The sequence below is a fragment of the Pituophis catenifer genome, unplaced genomic scaffold, assembly GCF_029215685.1.
Source record: "Pituophis catenifer annectens isolate HBS135680 unplaced genomic scaffold, rPitCat1.0.hap2 SCAF_8, whole genome shotgun sequence".
In the NCBI taxonomy this organism is placed as follows: Eukaryota; Metazoa; Chordata; class Lepidosauria; order Squamata; family Colubridae; genus Pituophis; species Pituophis catenifer.
The window spans coordinates 56,751,708-56,775,958 of record NW_027256888.1 but is presented as its reverse complement, the minus strand read 5'-3'; the positions used below and the strand labels follow the sequence as shown (position 1 = coordinate 56,775,958).

At 36.0% G+C, this 24,251-nt stretch overlaps 1 protein-coding gene across 2 annotated transcripts in view; it reads right to left on the bottom strand.

Moving 5' to 3' along the window:
- Positions 1–10,192: 10,192 nt before the first annotated feature.
- Positions 10,193–24,251, bottom strand: part of ARFIP1 (ARF interacting protein 1) — a 40,956-nt gene continuing 26,897 nt past the window's right edge. For both annotated transcript variants that reach the window (XM_070948142.1, XM_070948143.1), the window contains 4 exons: positions 22,815–23,036; positions 22,174–22,331; positions 21,454–21,628; positions 10,193–11,508 (listed from right to left, as the gene is read on the bottom strand). In XM_070948142.1, coding sequence (XP_070804243.1) covers positions 11,353–11,508; positions 21,454–21,628; positions 22,174–22,331; positions 22,815–23,036 — 711 coding nt within the window. In that variant the 3' untranslated portion in view covers positions 10,193–11,352. The remainder of the gene's footprint in view (positions 11,509–21,453; positions 21,629–22,173; positions 22,332–22,814; positions 23,037–24,251) is intronic.

The window sequence follows — 24,251 nt, the reverse complement described above, 5'->3', positions numbered from 1 at the left end:
CAGAATCCACTCTTCTTATTTGTGCATATAAGACAGAGATGAATCTATTACTGCTGTTGAATTTTCTTTAATGGTACTTCAAAAAGATAACTCTTGAAAACAGAGCAAGAAATACTTTCATCAGGAAAAAACACTTTTTTTTCTAGCCTCCAGCAGGGTTGGTTTTCAACTTCCCAAATGCCTTAACCCAGGGGTGGGCAAATGTGGCTCTTTTACAACCTGTGGACTTCAACTCCCAGAATTCCTGAGACAGCTTGGCCAAGCTGTCTCAGGAATTCTGGGGGTTGAAGTCCACAGGTAGTAAAAGAGCCACATTTGCCCACCCCTGCCTTAACCAGTTGTGGCATTGAGTTGTCCAGCATTTAAGAATAACTAGGGCAAAGTGGCAATTACTCTACAAGAAGAAAGCAAAAAGAGGCAAAAAAATTTCAAAAGTAAGGATTTGAATGTGAAGGAGAAAAATACTTAATTCCCCCAAAGTAAACAAACTCAACAGGTTAAAATTGCCTAATGTGAAGATTAATTGTGTCTTTTGATACCTGCTAATAAGGCAGTTGAGCAACAATTTAAATTCTAATTAAGATACATTCTTGGCATTCCACACTTTTTACTCAATTATACTTAAACATCCATAATATAAATGCACTTGAAATATACAGGCTACTCTTGTACAAAGTGATCATTAGACAAACTTGAGCCAGAGGCCAACTCCTTACAGAGGAAGACTTTTCTATTACAACCGGTCTATAGGTGTACATAGAAGACTGATTTGAAACAGACTATTGTACAAGTTCTGTTCCTGGCTGATGTTTTCTCCCTGCCATTTTCAGCCAATGTTTTCACTAAGAATTTGTGCTTTATTTCATCTTGACCTTTCTTTTTTCTCCTTTCATTGTCTTCATGTGAGATTTGGTCTCAATTAATAACTGCTTTGAAAGAGAATTTTGGGAAAGAGATTTAGAAAGCATGCAGTGTGTGGAAACGGTTCGGACCGGTTCTGTAGAACCGATAGTAAAACCGGCGGGAGGCTCCACCCACTGACCCCGACGTGATCATGAAGCTTCTGTGTATGCTCGTGTGCGTGCGCATCCCCATTGCACACCCCCATTGCGAACCGGTAGTAAAGGTAAGTAGAACCCACCCCTGGGCTATTTGTGTGCTAAATCTTTACTGCCCACGGACAACTAAAGCAATAGAAATGGAGTATGTATGCTTGTTTTTTGTTGTGTTGTTCTGTATGTTATTTATATGGTGTGTTGTCTTCCTTTTTTTAATGAAAAATGTAAATAAAGATTTTTTTTAAAAAAAGAGAAATTGTAAGATCAGAAACATGCAAAGTACCTAGTAAATGTTATATATCATTTTGAATCTTGACTATTGACATACTTTGTCAGAAGACTAGCTTGTAAACCATGCCTCAATTTGATGATCTTCCTGTTTGCAGATGATTTCCTGAATCTAGTGTATAAGCAACATCTGAATATTTCCAATAAATCACTATCAGTACAATTAATTATATTTTATAATAGTTTCTAACAGCAGCATTTTTCCATTTTTGACAAATAAATTTACTATAATTTTGGGCAACTAAAAAAAAAAAAGAAAAATGGAGTTCTGGTTAGGAAAATACTACTGAAATGATTCTTTGGAGGAAGGTTTAGTACCATTAAGGGGACGCAGTGGCTCAGTGGTTAAGATGCTAAGCTTGTTGATCAGAAAGGTTGGAAGTTCAGCGGTTCGAATCCCTTGCGCCGCGTAACAGAGTGAGCTCCCGTTACTTGTCCCAGCTTCTGCCAACCTAGCAGTTCGAAAGCACGTAAAAATGCAAGTAGAAAAATAGGGACCACCTTAGTGGGAAGGTAACAGCATTCCATGCACCTTTGGTGTTTAGTCATGCCGGACACATGACCATGGAATCGTCATCAGATAGCGCTGGCTTTTTGGCTTAGAAACAGAGATAAGCACCGCCCCCTAGAGTCGGGAACGACTAGCACGTATGTGAGAGGGAAACCTTTACCTTAGTACCATTAAGACAATGGCTACTGTTAATGTGTTTTTATTCTATGTTATGTAAAATGCAAATATTCTGAATTTGTTTAGAAAGCTAGCTAACTATGATTTATTAAAAAAACTAGGACTGAATATAACATTTGAGTATAGCCAAAAGGGATTTTATTTTGAATAATTTAATCTCACATCTGCCATTTTTGAATCATCTTGTAATAGTAACTTTTCAGAATCCAGGGCCGTTCAATGCAACTGGCTGTCTATTGTCAACTTCCCAAAAATGATCCCCTGGCAGATTTGTTTGGATTACAACTCCAAGCATTCTCTTCACTGCTCAGTATTTCAATTAAAAGGATGCACCTAACCCATGACACAATGCAAACATGTACAGCATCTATTACTATACCCAGGTTGTTTAAAACAATGAACTATATTTAAAATCATACTTTGATTAATTAAACAAATTTTCTTGATTTGAACAACATGCTAGCTTAAACTAGTTTTACTTGCAGAAATACAGTTTGTAGAAAGCAACTAATGGTACATTTTTATTTATTGGATTATTGTGAATCACCCTGGAATCTTTAAGTACAATACATATTCTAAATAAAACACAAATATAAAATCTTGACTTCTGCCTGTGATCTAACTCTGCCAAGAAACAGAAAACTATCAATTTCTCCCCCTCTCTCCAACAACATTTCTTAGAAAGTTGAAGAAAGAACAAGGAATTCTATTTTCTTGACATCATGATATCAAGGGATAAAGGTTTTTGGCAAGTTTTACTCCCTAAGACTTTAGTTGGACAGCCTTTGCCCTTTAAGCTTTGAGAATACCACAAGGATCCTCAGGCAACATATTTGGGACACTGATCTTCATATTCTAAATCTAGTTCCCAGCCTTTGGGGCTCTTCAAAAGGATATTTGCCATTCTGCTACTTCTCCTCTATCACAGTCCTGCATTGTTGCTGGAACTGCATTTTGGCCAGATGGGAGAAATCTGAAAAGAATATATAAGCAGAGCTCTATGAAATAATGAAAAGGGGGAAAAAAAGGAATATGTATACATAGGAAACGCAATAAGCAGCACATAACCAAAGAATGCAAGGCAGGTTCCAGCAAAAGTAGAACATGTGTCAGAAAAACTAAAACCTGGAATGAGCTGAGTCTTGTGAGAAATTCAGAAAACTATGAAAAAGTTTTGTATAACTTTTAGGGAAAGGGAGCCCTGTACACATCAGTTCAAAAGCAAATGTGGTGAGAAGGTGGACATTTGTAGCTGCTGTTTTTGTATCTTTTCTCATTGTTATTCATTAGGAAGAAGAGAGAACTATAATTGAGGAAAGAAAAGAAGAGGGTAAGAAAGAACTTGACTAATTTAAGCAAATTCAAATTTCCAGAGCCACACATTATACGCTACAATAACAAAGTGCTAGTAGAATCACTCTCATAAATCTTTAGGATCTCCTGTAGGGCTGGCAGAGTTCTAGAAGAATAAAGAAGACCAAATATCTTCATTTTCAAGAACTGAAGGAGAATGACCCAGGAAACAACAAAACTATCAGTTTCATATCTGCATGGAGCAAACATGCTGGTGTTTGCTATGCATGCTACAATTAGCAGAACTCACAAGAGGTTTCTTGCAAATAAGTCATACTAATTAACCTATATTCTTGGATGAAGTTACTAGTTTAGTAGATCAGGGAATGCTGTAGACATAATATATATGGCCATACCAATGCTTTAAATAAAATCTCTTGGAATATTCTTCTTAATAAAGTGGCAAAATTTGGTCTACATGATACTACTGTTAGATGAACTCATAACTCATTGAGTGAATGAATCCAAGCAGTGCATTTAATGTTCATTTCAGATTGGAGAGCGTATTGACCCGGGTGCAATGTGGCTCTGTCTTAGTCCTTTGTGCAGTTCAACATTTTTATCAATGACTTGGATGAGGAAGAAATATTGATCAAGTATACAGATGTTATTAAGGTAGAGTTATTTGACTAATATTTTAAAGGGGGAAGAGAAGATTCAAAAGGTCCTAGATAGACTTGAGTGTAGGGCTGAAATTAATAGGAAACGAATTTAACAGGAAAAAAACCATAAAGTTCAATATCTAGATAGGGAAAATGAAAAGTACAATGGAATGGTAGTGGCACTCTAAAAGGAACAGTAATATGATTTAGCTGGTATAAAGAGAAATGCTATCTTGTAGTCCATTAACAAAAGCTGCAAGTCCACGTAACAGAAAATAATTGTTCCACCCTATTCTGTCCTAGTTGGTTTTCCTTTATCAATACTGTTTATTGCAGTTATTAAAAAAAGACTGAACAAATTCAGAAGGGTTACCAGAATAATGAGGTCTAGATATCAAGCTATATGAAGAATGTTTAAAGAATCAGGTCATAGTTAGACTATAGAAGAAATGCTGGAAACTGTAGTGGTTTTTAGTACCTGAAAGACTGATACGTATTATAGAAGAAGAAGTGGATTTATCCTTTGTTATTCCAGAGGGCAAGCAGTTGACTTGAGCTGTGGTGGTGCAGTGGTTAGAGTGCAGTATTGCAGGCTAATTCTGCCTACTGTCAGAAGTTCGATCCTGACCAGTTCAAGGTTGACTCAGCCTTCCATTTTTCCCGAGGTCAGTATAATGAGGATTGTTGAGGCAATATTCTGACTCTGTAAACCACTTAGAGAGGGCTGTAAAGCACTATGAAGCGGTATATGAGTCTAAGTGCTATAGCCATTGCTATAAGGAAATAGGCTCAGGATAGATTTCAACAATTTCTGAGGGCATGAGCTGTCAACCAGCAGAACAGGCTGCCATATAAAGTGCCAAGTTCTCTTTCACAAGATGTTTTCAGAGACTGGCTGATCATCTGTCAGAGATGCCCTAGTAGATTTTGGGTGATCATCTGTCAAGGTGCCTAGCAGATTTTGCACGGAGCAGGGGGATAAACAATATGATGTCTAAAGTCCATTCCAACTTTGTCTATGAAATTGGATTTCTATTCTGTAAAATGTAAAAATTCAAAACAATGTGCCAACACTACATTTGTACAGATATATTTTTTTGCTGTCAGAAAGGAAATATATATTTCATAATAGATGCAGAAAAAAGTTATCACAGTTAATAGAAGTTCATTTTTGCATTTGTTAAGATAAAGTATCCTTTGAATTGAGCTTCACAGACATGCCCATGCTATTTTCTTAGTGACAATACAGACATGGATAACCATTGCTTTCTTCTGGGGTTTTATTTTCAAATCCCCAGTCTAGCTTACAGCTTTTAGACCAATGGTAGGTTGCTCCCGGTTCTGTCCAGTTCTATAGAACTGGTAGTAAAACCGGCAGGAGGCTCCGCCCACCCATGACATCATCATGGGTGATCTGCGCATGCACAGAAGAGCGCATATGTGCGCTTGCTTTGCTCGTGCGCATACGCAATCCCACTGCGAACCAGTAGTAAAGGTAAGTGGAATCCACCCGTTTTAAACCCTCTCATCCAAGTACTATTTAATTAACTATTTAACATTTAGATTTTCAAATGTTGGATTTCAGGTATAGAGTTGCTGGATAGTGAGATGGGCCGCCTATAAATGTAATAAATAGTTACCATTTCCCCCTAAGTTTAATTCTAATTGCTCTAATCAATCCTGTGATTCAAACCATGCATCATTCTTTTATGTTCCTACAAATGTTTCACTTAAAAGTATAATAGGTAAGTATTGAATAAGAACCTGATAATGGTATATGGTGGACAAAACATTAGCTCACTTATAGTCCATTGGCAAGAAGATGTTATATCTGCCCTCACTGCAAATGACAAAATATTTTGTACATGCAGCTTCATAAGAATTCAGAATTCTTATGTTCCCAAGAGCAATGCAATAGTTAAGTGAAGCCTGAAGCACCCCTGTATCATAGCAATAGTGGCAGAAACCATATATTATCTTTTTACAGTAATTTCTATTCCATTAAAATACAGTAAAGTTGCACCCCAGTGTCTTATATTGGTATAAGCCTCCTTTTATGAGCATACAACACATTTAAGAAAAGGGAATGGAACTTCAATCATGTGGTTGCATCCTGCCGTCCTGATTTTTGACTCCTCCTGTGGATATCTTTTTCCCCAGAGATCTTTGGGGCTTAGTGTGTGAAGTTGAAAAATTTACTGAAAGAAGACAAACCACCTCTAAACTCAAGAAAACTGTATTGCTTTGTCCACGTGGTCACCCACGACCTGACATTTTTTCTCCCTTGCTTTTCTAAACAAAAAGAACACATTAAACTAAAAATTTAATTTGGAGAATGTTTATTTTGAGTTCATGCGCAGGGCTTACATGTGGGATGTGTACCTGTTTAATAAGTTAAGAGAGTGTTAAAAATACTAAATGAGCTGAGCTCTACAAGTCACAAATGCTTAACTGTTGTTGACAAATCTCGAGAGTATCTGGGAGGTCAGAGAAGGCTACCGGGAAAGCTGAAACCCACTTCACAGCATCTATTGAAAACAAAATGAGAAAGATCAACATTTTGTTAGATATGTAGGGACTCCTTGTGCTGTTTCAGAGCAGAAGATAGTTCAAGATGAACTTTGGGATCCTGAAGTTTGGTTGTTCTGTGCTCTGGCTGTTACGAAGTGGCTTCTGAAAATTTTATCTTCAGATTTCTTAATTTTTTTTTTTACTTCTGATCTAAAAGTCTACATGTGTATTTCATTCAGAGCACTGAAACAAACCATATCCTCAAAGACGCTATAAAACGTCTCTGAAGACCATCAGTAACCTTCCTTCTAGATTTTATTTAAAGGGACTATAATATTTATATCAATATTGGTGTACTGCAGTGGTGGATTTCAAAAAATTTTATTATCGGTTCTGTGGGTGTGGCTTGGTGGGCGTGGCATGGCTTGGTGGGCGTGGCAGGGGAAGGATACTGTAAAATCTCCATTCCCTCCCCAATCCAGGGGAAGGTTGCTGCAAAATCCCCATTTCCTCCTGATCAGCTGGGACTTGAGAGGCAGAGAATAGATGGGGGCGAGGCCAGTCAGAATTTTTATTTTATTTTATTTATTTATTATTTATTTTTATTTATTTATTTAGTCGAGTACATATTAGATAATATATATAAGTATAAGCATGAATTGAATACATAAAATGAACCGGTTCTCCGAACTACTCAAAATTTCCGCAAAAATTTCCGCAGAATTCAGAACTCGATAGAACCTGCTGAAACCCACCTCTGGTGTACTGCCAGTATAAACATAATGATTTAAAACTCAGAATTATTACTGGGAAATTTGTACAATCGAACATGAGGATATAGAGATTAATTTTTTAATTTTTTTCCCCTGGATAGGAAGATAAGAATCCTCTTGCTGGATCAAGGTCAAGGCCCATCATAATTTAACACTTGATTTCTCATCAAGGCCAACCAAGTACGGCCAGGCTATTTGCAAGAAGAGTCAGAGATATACCCTCCTCCCACTCTTGACCCCCTGCAACTAAGTACAGGATGGAGCCACTCTGTTCAAATTTAAAGCAAACAGTGAATCTTAAAGATCAAAAGCATTTGATAAACCCGTTCTCCATTAATTTATCCAGTTCAACTGTTTGTTACTGTGCTGATTTTCTATTTTTCCTTTAATTTATAATTTTTGCCTGTAACTTGATTAAACTGTCGTTAAATGCTATCTCACCTATATTGTTTCGTGGTTCAAAGGAATTTATGGACATAAATATTATGGTATAGGCTTCTGTTTTGTTTTGCAATATTCCTAATTTTTAATCAAAAAGAGTCTTTGTAAAAAGTCAAGAGGACAAGAAGCTCCAAAGGAGGCAGTCAGGGTTCACACCAAAGTTACCAGGCACCGTGTTGTTTATTCTGGGTTCAAGGTTTTGATATTACAGTGAGTTCCACTGAGGCTAATTAAAATAACAATTATATTTGTTTTGCTGGTAAAATGCAGGCAAAAATTATTGCTATAATACAATCTCCAGACAAGATAGTGATGGCCATGGGCAAACCATGTGGGATTACACAAACCAGATGACACTGGGATTCTATTTTAGTTATAATGAGGCAATACATTTTTACTATGTCAGATGTACGGAGGATGAAATAATTTGTCTTCAGTGACTTCTTATAATTCTTTATAAAGAAAATTATTACTGTTACATGAAGCACTACGGTATGAGTCAAATCCTAAAATTAAATAAATCTCACTGTATTTCAGCTAAGTGTTGAAATACCAAAGACTGCATTCAGAGACACATGAAACAGACATAATTTTTTTAAAAAATCTGAATTTAAGTAATTAAGAAATCAGTTTCTCTTTTAATACTACAAATCTATTATCAGAAGCAAATAAAAATATTTACTATCAGTATAAATATTCACATTGCTATAGGTGTAATTCAGAAAAAGAAACCAAGACAGAAATTCATAGTAACTTTTTAACATTTATTGCTTGGAGGTTTTATTGTATTTAAGAATGTGGAAGATACATGTTTAGCTAGTCTCATTATCTTTCTGTCCATTTGAAACATCTTGGCATCCAAACAACCAGCTCTAAAAATCTTCCAATATACATAAAGGCTTATTTTCTTTGAACTAATAACAAATTACCATTAACATCAATTGTAACAAAACAGAAACATTACTGCCATGGATGGTGTACAGGCAACTGAAGGTTTTAATTCATTTTGTGTATAATGTGGAATTTAATTCAGCCAATCCTTAAAGTTGTCAGTTGTTTTTGAAAGTATACTGTCAGAGGTTCAGCCTCTGCTTATCTACATAATAGCAGCAATAAGTTAATAACGTATTCCAAAACATCATGTGAAAATGCTTATTTCCTACATATCCGTTATGTTTCATATAAGCAATACCAGAAGTATATATTTTAATGCTTGGAGTTACTAAATAATTATTTTGGCTCAAACATGTTATTTTTTGTGATACAAGAATTGAAAGTTAGGACCTAAATTGCTTTGAATATAAATCAAAAATTCAAGACTATGCAATATGATTACCGATATTTGAGATATCATTATAATATTCAAATGTAACAATGCATACAGCATGTCTGATGACTTAAAAACCTATTTCCAAAGGTTTCCTTAACAATTTGGACCAATCAGATCCTTACAAATTTTTCAGGAATTAAAAAACTACATTAATTTGGTACAGAGGCTAGATGAAGATACAAAACTAGCACAGAATTTCATAAAAATATAGCTTTCTTTGAATTAGCTTGGCTCCTGATGTTTACTTAGAAAGGCCCACATAATTATTTTCATGAAAATATAAAAATGGTTTGCCTTCTTTTAGGATGATGATCATTTGCAACAATGAATTATGAGGTTATTTATGTTACATTACTAATTAAGCCATTTGTGCAACTTTTTAGGACAAAATGATTATTTTTTAAAAAGTGAGATAATATAATCAAATGCTACTAACAAAATAAAAAAAAAATCCTTATAAACCTTTCTAAGGTAAGCTTTCTAAGATAAGTAGCTACTATAATGAAGTTACAAGCTTTCACTAGCTTTTTTCCTAAAAAAAAAATAATTAAAACCAAAGGCCTTAATTACCTCTGAATGACCTATTTTGTGTTTTTCTCCAAGCTGGATCTCATCAACTCTCACTCTTTGATATAGTCACACGTTTCCCATTAGCTAAAAAGTGTGATCAACTAAATACCTCTGTTAGAATCAGGAAGTTTGCATCAGAGTAGAGATGAAATCATTGATAGAAATGTTCAAATATGCTTTATACTTGGAGAATAAGTGAGGTGAAGTTTACTTTTTTATTATAGTTAATAGGATCACAGAAACAATACAAGACACCTTGTTCTTCGGTGTTAATAAAAATTAAAGCATTTAATCTCTAGTTACAAGAAACAAACTACAAAATATTTTCATTTGTTTTAGGCAAGACCCTAGATCAGGGATGTCAAACTCGCATCATCATGGCATCGTCATGTGACGTATCGTGACTTTCCCCTCCCTTCGCTAAACCAGGCATGGGCGTGAGTAGCGTGTGACGCATCTGGGCTGTGGGCCACAAGATTGACAGCCCTGCCCTAAATGGATGTTACTTCTAGGTATATATGTATTGTGCTAATTTCTGTTGGTGTGAATAAGTGCTAATAAAGAACCACATTCTGGGAAATAGCAACCAACTTTACTTCAAGAAAGAACCTGGCAACAAAAACATAATGGACAAGAATGCAATGAGGAATGATTTAAGGTATACTTGATAAACATTTTACTTTAAGATTGAAACAAAACCATTTAAAGAAGCAACTTAATTTGTTTCAACATATAATACATAATTATACAATTCATTTAGCTGAGATAAGTTATTTTAAGTACTTCATTTATATAAACAGAAAAAGCAGTAGAAAGTGTGCAAACAATGATGCTCCAAAACAATAAATTTTGAACGGCTATGATAAAGTAACTAACTTGTAACAGCTACTAATTTGAAAACAGACTCTGTCCCTGTCAGGTGACATGGTCCGCGAGTCAAACAGAAGAACACAAGCTAGACTGGCCTTAGTCTCTTTAAAAAAAATCATAAATCTAGAAGGGGTTTTGTAAAGATGTTATATTTTGTATAGAAGAGTAGAAAGAGTGTTTCAAAAGGCACTTTTGAATTTAAGACAAGTAAGGTATGATTTCAAGGAAAGTTAAACATTGAAGTAGTACAACTAAGACTCCTTTCTTAAGTGGTTCCTTTATAATGATAAAAAATGGATTCAGCTCAAAATGGAAACTTGACCTCTAGTGTTTTCTAACCGTATAATAGAAAGATCTAGGTGTAAAAAATGGCATTTTTTGCAATTCCACATTGTCAGTGAGTCACTGATTTTGTGAATGAAGCAGTTTAAAGGCCTTAATGTTTTTTTTAAAAAAATACTTTTTGAACACAGTTACATGAAAAAGAATCTGTAGAGGTTTAATACATTTATATAAAATATCAGATATATCAGGTATAAATCATGAGCATCTCCTTTGGAAAAATTTCTCACCTACTTGCCACAGTTACCAAAGATCACAAATATTTATGTCAGTGCAAATCTATACTTCCCTACTACAGAAAACCATTCACCTTTAAATACAAAACATTTTGATTCTGAAATGACATTAATTTGGTTGCATCCACCCACCCTGCCAAATTATTATAGTATTCATTATTGGAGAGGGGGAGGAATTAAAGCTGCTTGTGCAAGTATCACTACAAACAGTCCTTCTTATAGAAAAGCTTCTTGATTCTTCCAGGATATAGAAGATCCCGGGCTGAACAATGGATCTCTGTGCGTGGTGATTACTGATCTTCGAGCCAAGAGGGAGCATCCACTCCAGGTAGTTTCAATTTGATATGGAATAGTTTAAGGGTCTGTTCAAGCTGTTTTTGATTTCCTGAAAAATAGGCTGCAATGGCATTGTGGAACAGAACAAGCTGATTGTGCAGCACCTTCACCTGTGGAGAAAAATCAAATCGAAAATGAAAATATATGTACAGACTATTGAAAGCTGACATCCAAGGAATAATGTTTTGTTTTTACAAATTTTCTCTATAGTGAAACAATCAAATTAAAAACAAAACAAAACAAAACCCAGTTTCACCAACAGAAGCAAATATCAATTACCATTAATACCGACAGCCAACTTAAATGAAGAGGCTGTGCATGATAAATATAACCTTACCTGTATAGCTGCACTTAACTGACTATATACTCACATGACCTGCTAAGCATAATTTGGCTTAGTGACAGATGAGCAGAATCCTGCCACAGGCTCTTCCTGTGAGTGGGTTGCACTGAATGAACTATGAATGACATAAATCGTAGCTAATTTGGAGGGCTATGTGTGCAATCTTGCTCATTTGTAGTCATCGATGTTATATCTTATCACCACACACAGATACGCCCATTGTTTTGTTTCCTCGTTGCTCTAAGAGATAGGGTTGTTCATCAACCCGTCAAAAAGATTGTTTGATTATTTTATCTAACAGATACACTAATCAGGTGTCTGTTTTCGTCAGTTGCATCTGTTTGTCTATTTTGTTTTCTGATAAGGACATTACTGTATTTTATTATTGCATTTGATTGTTAATAGCCATCAATCAATTAAGGAAAATATTGACACAAGCTTATCAGTTGGATAGAGATATGTAAGGATAATTTGTAAATAATGAAACTGTACCAATTACTTCAACACATCGCTATTATCTTTCGATAAAGTTTTAATTCAGCCAAAGAAAATAAAGACAAATATATGTATAGTGGGAACAAAATAGATCTATAATCTAGACACAAAGTGGCGTCTATAATAGTGAGAGCCACTATAATATGCACAGGTAGTCTTCGACTTACAACAGTTCATTTAGTGACTGTTCAAACTTACAGCAGGATTGAAAAAAGTGACTTATGGCTGTTTTTCACACTTATGACCATTGCAGCATCCCAATGGTCACATCATCAAAATTCAGATGTTTGGGAACTGACTCATATTTATGATGGTTGCAGTGTCCCAGAGTCATGTGATCATCCTCTGTGACCTTCTGACAAGCGAAGTCAATGGGGAAGCCAGATTCACTTAACAATTGTGTTACTAACTTAACAATTTCAGTGATTCACTTAACAACTGTGGCAAGAAAAGTCGTAAAAAGGGGCAAAACTCACTTAACAAATGTTTCATTTAATCACAGAAATGTTGGGCTCAATTGTGGTTGTAAGTCGAGGACTACCTGTAATTTGAATATTTGAGTAACACTAAGGAAATCTAGATATAAAACCTCACTCTGTCATGAAGCTTGCTAGTTAGGCTCTTGGCTAGTCATTGGATAGGGAAGATATATTGTCTTAAGTCATTACGTAGGTTTTTTGATGGTGTAGTTTTTTACCTAATGAATAGAATAGAATAGAATAGAATAGAATAGAATAGAATAGAATAGAATAGAATAGAATAGAATTCTTTATTGGCAAAGTGTGATTGGACACATATGGAATTTGTCTTTGGTGCATAAGCTCTCAGTGTACATAAAAAATACATTAATCAAGAATCATAAGATACCACACTTAGTGATAGTCATAGGATACTAAATAAGCTATCAAATCATAGTAGGAAATTAAATAAAACAATATAAATGGTAAAGATACAAGCAACAAGGTTATAGTCATAAGTGGGAGGAGATAGATAATAGGAAGGATGAGAAGAATAGTAGTAATACAGTCTTAGTAAAAAGTTTGACAGTGTTGTGGGAATTAGTTGTCTAGCAGAGTGATGGCATTCAGGGAAAAACTGTCTTTGTGTATGTTGTAATATTGAATAATAAACTAGATTCTCCAGATTTACTGAAAGGACAAAAAGGATGATAGGTTACAAAAATCTTTGTAAAATGAATATATTTACTTTACTATCCTAATTATCTTTAAATTGGTTAGGGTACATAATCCTTCATCCTCGTGATAGTTTCCTTTTGGAATTGTCTGTTTGCTTTTGTGATGTAGAAGAAATGTATTCAACTTTTAATATTTTGCAGATGTACTAAATACTGAATGTTTTCCAAACTACAACCTCTTTTCTCGAGTCTGAAAAGTGCACTGCAATATCATCAATGGGCACCGACACATTACCATCGAAACTCCCTTCAAATTCATGCCCAATTTCTTAAAAATACATTATGTATTTATTTATCCAATGTATTTATTTATTCATATGGTTGCTCATCTTAACAACTGACTCTGGGCAGATAGCAAAGTTAAAATAAAATACAAACAATTATATATGTTTCAAAAGTTAAAATACAAAGCAGTTGATCAAGATCAAGATCGCTTAACCAAGAACTAGGTTCCAGAACCAGGTCTTTGGGGCCTTACAAAAAATCTCCATGGTCAGGGCCATCTTCAGAAGGAAGATGTCCCATAGGGTGGGTGCTACAGCAGAAAAGGCACGTATAGGCCCTGCCAACTGACATTATTTGGCCAATGGGTCCCCAAGCATGCTTATCTTGCCTGATTGGATTGAATGGGTAGAAATAATTGGGGAGAGATGGCCCTTCAAGTAACAAGACAAGACATAAGTCTAGGAAATCCCACTGCCAACCCAGCCAGAGTGTCAAAGAGCTCAGGCAGGGAGAACTATGCAGCAGGAGCATACATACAATAGCAACAATCCTATCAATCCCTAGAGCCCAACTTAACAAATAGGATCTTGCATCTAACAATTTCAGTGGCTTAAAAGATGCTGAAGAAGAGGTGTTGAACAGGATTTCTTTAAGGGCTGGATCAGCATTGCAGTTCTCCATGGGCTGTCTGGGTGGTGCTGGTGGTGGAAATAGGATGGACCCTGCTGGCCAAAACAGGGTGTGGGGGGGCGCATGTGCCCCCCATGCCCTGTTTTCGGCCTGGACAGGCTCCTGCAGCACTCTGCTGGCCAAAACGGGGCACTGGGGGCCACGTGCAGCCCCCCGTGCCCCATTTTGGCTGGCGGAGTGCTCCAGGAGGCCATCCAGGCTGAAAATGGGGTGTAGGGCAGCCTCCCTGTTCCCTGTTTTGGCTGGCAGAAACACCATGGGCTGGTCCTTTGCTATTTCCAGGCCAGCCCCGCGGGCCAGATTTAAGCACCCCTGGTTTATATTCTGGCAGTTTGAGCCCTATCCCTGCATGATGGAGTGAGCTCCTGTCATTTGCCTCAGCTCCTGCCAACCTAGCAGTTCAAGAGCACATGAATGCAAATAGATAAATAGGTACCACTTCAGTGAGAAGGCAGCAGGGCTCCATGTTTTGCCGCATGCTTTGCACTGCGGCATGTTGCCATATGACTGCAGAAACATCTTTAGACAGAGCTGGTTTAATGGCTTGGAAATGGAGATGAGCACCGCCTATGACTAATGGAATACAATCCACAGGGACCCCATTGTGTGGTCTTGGTTAATCTCACATTTGAAACCCAGCTGGGCACATTTTAGAAAGGGGACTGCTCCACTTGGGCACAGCCAGGTTTCAGTAATACATGGCTGGTCAGCTTTCTCATCAATAATCAAATCATCAAAATATGAGCTTTAATCAACGTTATTTCCAAGCATTAATATAAAAAAATTAACCATTAAAGACATGATACTGCTGTCCTACATGTGTAGTATTAGATCTGCCCTATTTAGAGACAGACCCTGGATTAGATGTTAACAGTAACAGAGTTGGAAGGGACCCTGGAGGTCATCTAGCCCACCCCTTGCTCACGCAGGAGACCTGTACTAGGGATTCGAACCGCAGAACTTTCTGATCAACAAGCTCAGTGACTTAGCCACTGAGCCACCTAGTCAGATGTAATTTATGCTGATTCTCCATTCATGCATATTTTGGAATTACCTAAGCCTCTTGGGTCATAAAAAATTCTTTTTTGTCTTATTGAAAATAAGATATATTGAAAAAAAGGAAGCTTATGTAACCCCGAAGAACAAGAGGCAGTAATTGTTATTGTTATATTTCTCACAGTTGATTAAGCCAAGGAAGAGTATGTGCATCCTCTAATAAATCAGACTAAAAAGAAATTGCCAGAGAAATGCAAGTACCTGAAAATGCTTGATTGCAAGCCTCCACCCTGCTAGCATAACTCAAGGGAAATCTTCATGTCAGGCCAATCTGGTTCAATCCAGACACCCTGCCAACTTCCTCACATGAGGAACATTTCTATTGTCTCCAATCTCCATTTTCAAGTCTAAGATTAAACCCCATAGAAAATCTTTTCAATTCTTCAGCTAAACATTTTTTAACCCACTCTCAACACAGCCCTGGACGTCTTGAGTACTTTGCAGTCTTTGTTTGAAACCTTAAAAACCGTAATTTGAGCTGAGTTTGAAACAAAAAATAATTTTTCAGGACATTCTACTGGAATGTTTCAATGTTCCCTATTCTGAAGGATGAGCTGGAGATTGTTCTATCACCTATCATCCCCAGCCAATGTCAAATTTCAATTTCACTGTTAACGATTTAAATTTAACAGTTTAACAATGTCAAGCTAAAATGTTACAATGTACAGTAACTACCTACCCCAAAGCTTTCAATAGTTTTGATTACAAGATTTTAGTAAGCATGTATAAACCAGAGGTATTACAGAAATGTTGCAACACATCAAACCAAGTGTGGAAAAAGGTCTTGAAGTGAAGTGTTCATAAATCAAATAAATAAAAATGTTTATACTCCATAACTACCTACTTCTTCTATAATTGTTGCTAGCGTGTCTGTTACATGCTTATAACTACAAACTGGGAAAGCAGATTTGTGTGTGTGAAATACGTGGGATGGCCATACTTAAAAGTAATTTGCAATTACAATAATCAGACAGCAAACCTAGACAACACTATGTTTTACTGACTGAACAGGATTTTAAAATCCAGTTTTATGAATTAGACATATGTATGCAGTTATAATGCATTATGCAATTAAGACACATCCCATAATAGTTCTGGCAATACTTCTACATACCTACAAAACATCAGGGGGAAAAACACAAGTGAAAAGCTCATAGTGACTTTATAATGTTACATTCCAGGCAGTTAAACAACTGGTGCCTCCATAATATTGGCTAACTGGTGATGAAAGATGAACGGTTTGTCTAATAACCTAGAGTCCTAGACAAACAGGGCATAAAATGATAGCACAGCAAAAATTTTGAGTCAATTCAACTGTTCCAACATTTTAATCTTTTGCTTCCATTACAGCTAAAATAATTTTCATGGCATCGAATGAAAGTTTCCTATTCTTTTTAGCTATTTCAAGTTGTTGATACCCTCATAAAGTCCCTCTTACATTGTTCCTCTTAGACTGTACTACCTAGTAACTCAAAATATTATGTGTGTGTGCATATATGTGTGTTTGTTTGTGTACATACATACCAATGCATGAGAACATAAACTTAAATATTACTATAAAAAAATCTTTAGCTATTAGAAGGTACCATTTAGTGGAAAGATTTTTGTTTCATTTTTTTTCCTTCAGGTTGGTTCCTCTTTTTTATATGCAATCCCTTTTCTTCCAAAATTCAAATCGGAATTTTCACAACATAATTTCATGTTTTATGACCCTCATTTCACAATGGAAAAATGTTTTCTACTACTGCAGACTTCTATTTTCATCTTGTTCATAGGCTAGATTCTTATTGTATCCATTAACCTTTCTCATTTAAAACTACAAGAGATTTATAATTATATAACTCAATTTGAGAAGTACCGTAGATTCTGGACATTCAGGACAATGCTGTATCTAATGCATCAACACCCTTTTCCAAAATATAACTATCTTAAAAGGTTAATACATGCAATAGTTAAGTGCTTTCCCAATATATGGAAAAGTATCCTATCTGGCCTTTTTTAGACATATGGTATGCAAGTTCGTGGAATCAGCAGTATGTACAGTGTTATGTGGAGTTACAGCTTTTGCAATTCTACTGGGCTTTCTGAAAGAACTTCTGCCCCCTAAAGGCCCAATTTCCTAATCATAGTTCAGAAACTGTTACAGGTAGCAAAGTGATACCAAAGTGAATAATTCGCTTGCAGAAAATATTAGATTCCATTCCAACCAGATGAAGAATTAGAAGCAACTTTTTACTGATTTTGCTTCTGCTTTTCCACTGAATCAGGAAGGGCCTATCCCTTTTCCAGCAATAATTAAAACATGGATTCAACATACATACTGTACATGTAGATATACATATATATATACACACACACACATTTACGTAGCTAGTTTTGGATTCGTAATTCAATTGCTTGATTAGAAAGGTTTTCAGGGCCCAACTTAGTTTTATCTCTGATCATTCAGCATTCTCTTAACAGCAGTCACCCAAGTGGCATTCCTGAACTAACAAGGCACAGGAAACAATATGCTGCAGCTGATAGCGGTATCCCAATCACAGGACTGGCAATGCACCCTGACTAAGAGAGCTATTGGGCAATTACACAAATATGTGCACCCTGGAACTGGAAGTGAGTTAACAGGTGGAATATGTTAGTGTGAAGCCTAAATTATTTTTACACACACTACATGATAGTATTGTCACATTTTATAGATACTTTCAAAGATAAAGCATTAATACTTGCAGTTACTTACTGGGTCACATTATCTCTTTAAGGAATATAGCAATTATTGTAATATGTGCACATTTTGCATTTCTGACAGCAGAGAATAGCTTCGTAACAAATCTAACAGTTGCAGAAACAAATAGAAACAGCTTAACTTGCCCAATAGAAAAGGTCACGTACTTTGTCATATAGGGCAGGAAGGAGAAAATATGGAAGACATTTTGAATAAAGGCCTATGTAAAGGCCTTAGCCTTGAAACACAGGGGTATTAAAATGTTTGCTATTATGGCTAAACTGGATTGGATCTGTGGTGAGCTTGTCTAAGTCGTTTGTGATGCCTGCTTGTGATGCCTGTCAATATCTAAAAGCTTGATATTTATATAATTTATATAATTTCTCCCAAAGTGGTCTCAAAAACATGTGTAAGAAACTTGAACCAAGGAAAATGAAATTGGTACAAACATAGCCCAAGATGAAATCAACACTCTCAAATTTGGCATTGAATTATTGAGTCAATTTTTTAAAAATTTCTAAGGTTAGTATTCTAGAGAAGTCAATCTATACCTTGACGAATATACTAGGCTACCTACACTAGCAGGTAGACTATTCTAAAACATTCTTCATTAATTTATGCCAATAGTTGTCAACAAGTTACGCATAGTATGATTAATATAAGATAACGTAATAATGAAATGAAATGAAGTACAGATCTGGGCATGGAAATAACCCTATGAATCTCCTTGCCCTCACTTTTTATGTCTGCAGTATAAACCAGCTGGTTTGGTACTATGACCTCCTTCAGCACAAAACTTAATATTCAAGACTGGAAAAATAAGTATCAGAAAGGGAGAAACATAAATATACATTGCATCTAGCCTTACCCAGTTAGTAGTAACCTAGTTATGAGTTTCACTGAGATGACCAACATAACACAGTTGACAAGCTCCTTTTTGATTGTGAAGAAAATACTGATAAAATTCCTTCAACAGGTCAATTAAGGTTCTAGTATTAGAGTATTATATACACACTGGCTGCTAATGAGCACTTACTATAAGTCAAAGCAAGACATTTGAGAAAGGTGTGAATTTAGATAGACTTCCTTTCCTGCATCCCCAAAGCTTAACACATAAATAACATTTCCTGTAGATTTGCAGGCAAAACAGGACATACGTGACTTTTTTGCTTGTTTGAAGGAAGAAAATCTCTTGAGGCAAGCATAAGGTAAGAAAAACAGGCTCTCCCTATTTCCATAGACATTTTGAGTTTTTAAATTTTGATTTTGGGGGGGAAAATCATAAGTAGAACCAAGAACAAATTGATTGCTTCATTTAACAATTATATGCAAAAAAGTCCACAAATTATCAACTGATTATTCAAAACCCATGGAACAAAATTAATCTGAAATATTTTTCATCTATGTACAGAGTATCTGTAGTTGTAATTCACCATGATGAGACTGCAAAAAACACATTGTTCCTTTGGGGTTGGAAAGAACAGATCTACAAGTTCCATTATATCCACAAGAAATTTATTTGAATGAAAAGTTTTATGATCCACAGACCAGTAAAATAATCCACTATAGTTTAGCAGTTAGGATCTTCCTTTCAGTTACAATTATAGGTTCTAATAAAACCTATAATTTCTTTTAACATACGAATCATCAACCTTAGATATCAAAAGAGGAATCTATAATTATTTTAGACTAGAAGTAGGGATTTACAAGAAGAATTGCTCCTTCTGAAACTAATTAAAATCAAGCATATCATAGACAAAATTAGGATAGAATTTCCCCCCTCTGCTGTCTTCTCCTTTAGTCATCAGAAAAATATGTAGAAACGAGTTCCACATCAGTGATCTTAAGTATGTTGTACTTCAACATGTCTTGAGGCCATCAATTCACTGAAGACTTTTGTATAGAAGTAAATAAACTTTGGCACTAAAAAGTCTTATGATATCACACCCTTTGAGGATTTTGGCCAAACCTCACAGGACTACACTTAGTTATAAGTACATACCCAAACTTCTAAACTGGTACTCCTTGCTTCACTGGAAAACTATTTCTACCAAATGTGGGAATTCAGCATTTCAGAATACAGGTTGTCCTTGACTGATGATGGCAATTGGGGCCTGAATTTTTATTTCTAAGCAATGTGGTCATAAAGCATGCTCATATCATTTAGTGATGGCAATTCCTGCTGTCTTGGAGGGCAGCGTTGATTGAATCCTATGATCATTAGGCAAGGTAACCTCTTGCTTGCTTTCCACAACAAAATCAGTGGGAAAACTGGCAGCAGGTTTCAAGTCCTAAGCTCACAGAGAGATAAGTAGGGAAGAGAATGAGGAGGTGTGGGGAAGGATTGGGGAGAGTACACAAGAGGTATGTCATTCCGAAGGGGTGCAAAGGTGTGAGTGGGTCCATGAGAGGCATCATGTGGGTCAAACGAGTGCACAAGGGAGATTCAAGAATCGCTGCATGGGTCAGGGAGAGTGCATGAGAGGGGCTGCATGGGTTGGGACATGAATGGAGTGCATGAGGGGTTGGAACCTAGGGCAATGAGGCTGGGGGAGGGTATGTGGAAGGGGAGACTTATCTGAGCTGTTCCTTGCGAACCTCCCTATTGACTTTCTGGGGTAGTTGGCAGAGAAGACTGCAAATAGCAATCATGTGATTGTAGGGTGGTTGGCAACTAGTTGAAAGTACAAATGGATTGCCAAGCACACAGATCACTATCATGTGACTTCAGAGATGCTGAGGTGGCCGGACTGTGAGGACTGGTAAAAAACCACCATTTGTTCAGTGTTATCATAACCTGGAATAGTCACTTAGTGACTAGTCATAAGTCAAGGACTATCTGTTTTCATTTCTTTCATGCCCGCTATGAAGAATTACAGATACCTGGAAATATGGAGATGAAATTTGCCCTTAATAAAACATAAATTCTGAAAATATGTATTAGGCTCAAATAATAGTGTTAATAGTTCCCAGGGATTCTTGACATTATTTGTGTACAGCTTGTGCACATTTCTTGGGAAGACAAAATTAATTCACATTAATATCTGAAGAATTGCATGAGTGACTGATAACGTATCACAGAAATGGAATAGTCTGTAGTCATTAGGAGTAGAAAATGGCTTAATGGCAGGTAATCAATCAACCAACCAACCAACCAACCAACCAACCGCTTAATAATATTTATATACAGCAGACTGAATTTATTTGAAGCAGAAACAGACCCAGTGAACTCAAGGGCTAAGGTTATAATAATAAAGTTTCCCATATTATTCATATTTAAACAGTAAAAATTAACTAATCTCTGACAGAAATTTAAAACAGTGCCTTACCTTATTTTCCTCCAAAAATTTCAATTTAACTGATACATCATTGCGCATTTTGTCATATTTCTCTTTATGTATTTGGAATAGTTGTTGTGATTGCTCTATCTTTGGCAAAGTATTAGCATCACGGGGGCCAAGATTCAGTTCTTCTAGATCTGTACGGTAAGCATCATATTCAATCCTGAGAATAAAAGAATTAACATGCACATATATTCACCAAACGGCAAGATTTAATTAGAGAGCTAATATGCAATAGTGGTTATAGTGCTGGGCTAGAAGTGGGGAAAACCAAGTTCTAAATGGTTATTAGGAAAAACAATTTAAAGTTATGTGTCTTATTTTGAACTTTTGTTGGGGAGAACATAAATCTAGTAAAAAGCAAACTTAATTTTATATCAGTTATAAAAACTTGTAGTGACCAAAAACTACTCTGTTGCAATGTATACTCTTGTTCAATGTTTTATTATTTTTATTTTATGTTTTGATCCTGTGGTGTAAGGTCCCTACAATCACTTTGTGACTGAAGCAGCCAACAAATAAAATGAAAACTTCAAAAATCAGCCATACCTGTATCGTTCACAAATTACAAAAATTTTATTGATTTTAACAGGACTGCTTTAGAAATGTCTAAATTCTGATCCAATACTACGCTGCATTAAGAAGTAAATTCAATGTTCAATAAATAACTACTTAAATTAAAATAAATACTAATATATAAGCCATTACCTGGCATTTTCATACTGCTTCACCGTCAGTAGGGTATCTTCAATAGTTTTATTTACCAAAGTGTTCACACTAGCTATAAAAAAATTAATTGCGCCAAGCAGAGTTTCACCATTTTTAGCAAGCAGCTTCTGTGTATCTGCATTGTATCCAAATTCCTCCTGTTAATATATAATTTTGGAATACTTAATTCTTCTTTATTAAATTGTACTGGCATTATAACAGTAATCAAGATATTTTAATCCTCAATATGAAAGCAACCCAGTTAGCTTACTGATCTGCAATATGTCTACCTCATTGCAACTATGCTTTTCATTCTCCCAGTACTCCCAAGGGCATAGCACATGCTTCTTGATTTCAATAGAGCATGAATGGGTTGCTTTTTTTCTGGGTATAAAATTCATGAAATACAGAATACATTTACAAAACAGTGAAGTCAATGTCTCAAAATAACCATCTCCAATCCTAGAGCGCTGAAATTAGCAGTATTAATTCATACTGGTACGCAATGTGGAAGGCAGGCATTATTGGATTTATTTCCATTAAGCTACCAGTTAATGGATCCAATGTCTTTACCAGTTGGATTAAACATAAATGTAGGCATTTCAGCAGAGGATGAAGGTAATTAATAAATGAAATCTTACATGGAGTTCTAATGATTTCAAACTTAAGTCTGCAAAAGCCTCTCCAAGCTGTCTCTGAGTATGCACCATCTGGGAAAGTTGAGTTGATAGAGTTTGCGCCAGTTTCAGGACATTCTCATACTTCTTTTTGTTCTCCCTCAATATTTCAATCTGAGCTTCTAATTCAAGGTCTACGGTTCGTGATCCCCGGCCCAGCTTCTCTGAGATAATTTGACGAGTACACTGTAAAATTTGAGAGAGCATCTTAAATTAAGTTTTTCGGTTTCTCACCCATAGTTTATGTGAATTGTTTAAATTAACATCATTCATGTTACAGAGTTATTATAAATTGATTCTAAAAATATTGCACTTGCTTTTTAAAAATTCTCTACATACCTTCCTAAAGTTTAACTATTTTAAAGAGTAAGTTAATCTAATATAAGAAAATAAAAGCTGTGCTGAAAATCAACTGAACAAGTTACTGATAAAATCTTCTAGTAATGAATGCACATACAATTCCTAAGTCACTAAAATAATATGTTGCAGGCCATAAATATGAACATTTAAAATATGGGAAGTATAAGCTATACCCAATTTCAAATTCAACATATCTGGCTGAAAACTGTATTTGACAGCAAAATATGTAGTTCTAAGCACTGGCTAAAAGAATCACCTACTTCTGTAGGACATATGGCACCATTTAATCACTCTATTACTGACCATGCATTGGGAAGAACTGTTGAATCTTGTTTTCAAATCTGCTACCAATTTGGGAATAGAAGGGCATTACAGTTAATCAACTGAGTAGTTTGCTTCCCTCTGTTCAGAGGGATTCTTTCTCAAACACCCAGTATTAAACTTTTCAAAGGTTTATCCCAGTGATGGGTTGCCCCGTTTGGACCGGTTCGCAAGAACCGGTAGTAAAACTGTCGGGAGGCCCCGCTCACCGCCCCGGATGTCGTAATCAGCGCAGAAGCAAGGCGCGCGTGTGAGCAAAGTGAGTGCATGCGTGAAATCCCGTTGTAAACTGGTAGTAAAGGTAAGTAGAACCCACCCCTGGTTTATCCTCTACAAAACTATAGTGTAAGTAAAGGACTATCTATAGATACCATAACTTCTCCAAGTCCACAAAAACAAAACAAAACCGTGGTGAGCTGTAGTGATGCAATGATTAGAGTGTAGTACTCCAGGCTACTTCTGCTGACTGCCGGCTGCCTGAAATTTGGCAGTTCGATTCTCACTGGCTCAAAGTCGACTCAGCCTTCCATTCTTCTGAGATCAGTAAAATGAAGACCCAGATTTTTGGGGGCAATATGCTGACTCTGTAAAATGCTTAGAGTGGGCTGTAAAGCACTGTGAAGTGGTATATAAGTCTAAATGCTATTGCTAAAAACACCACTTGTGGCTTATACTATATCTTCCTAAAATGAAATACTTAGTAACCCAACAAAGTATTTC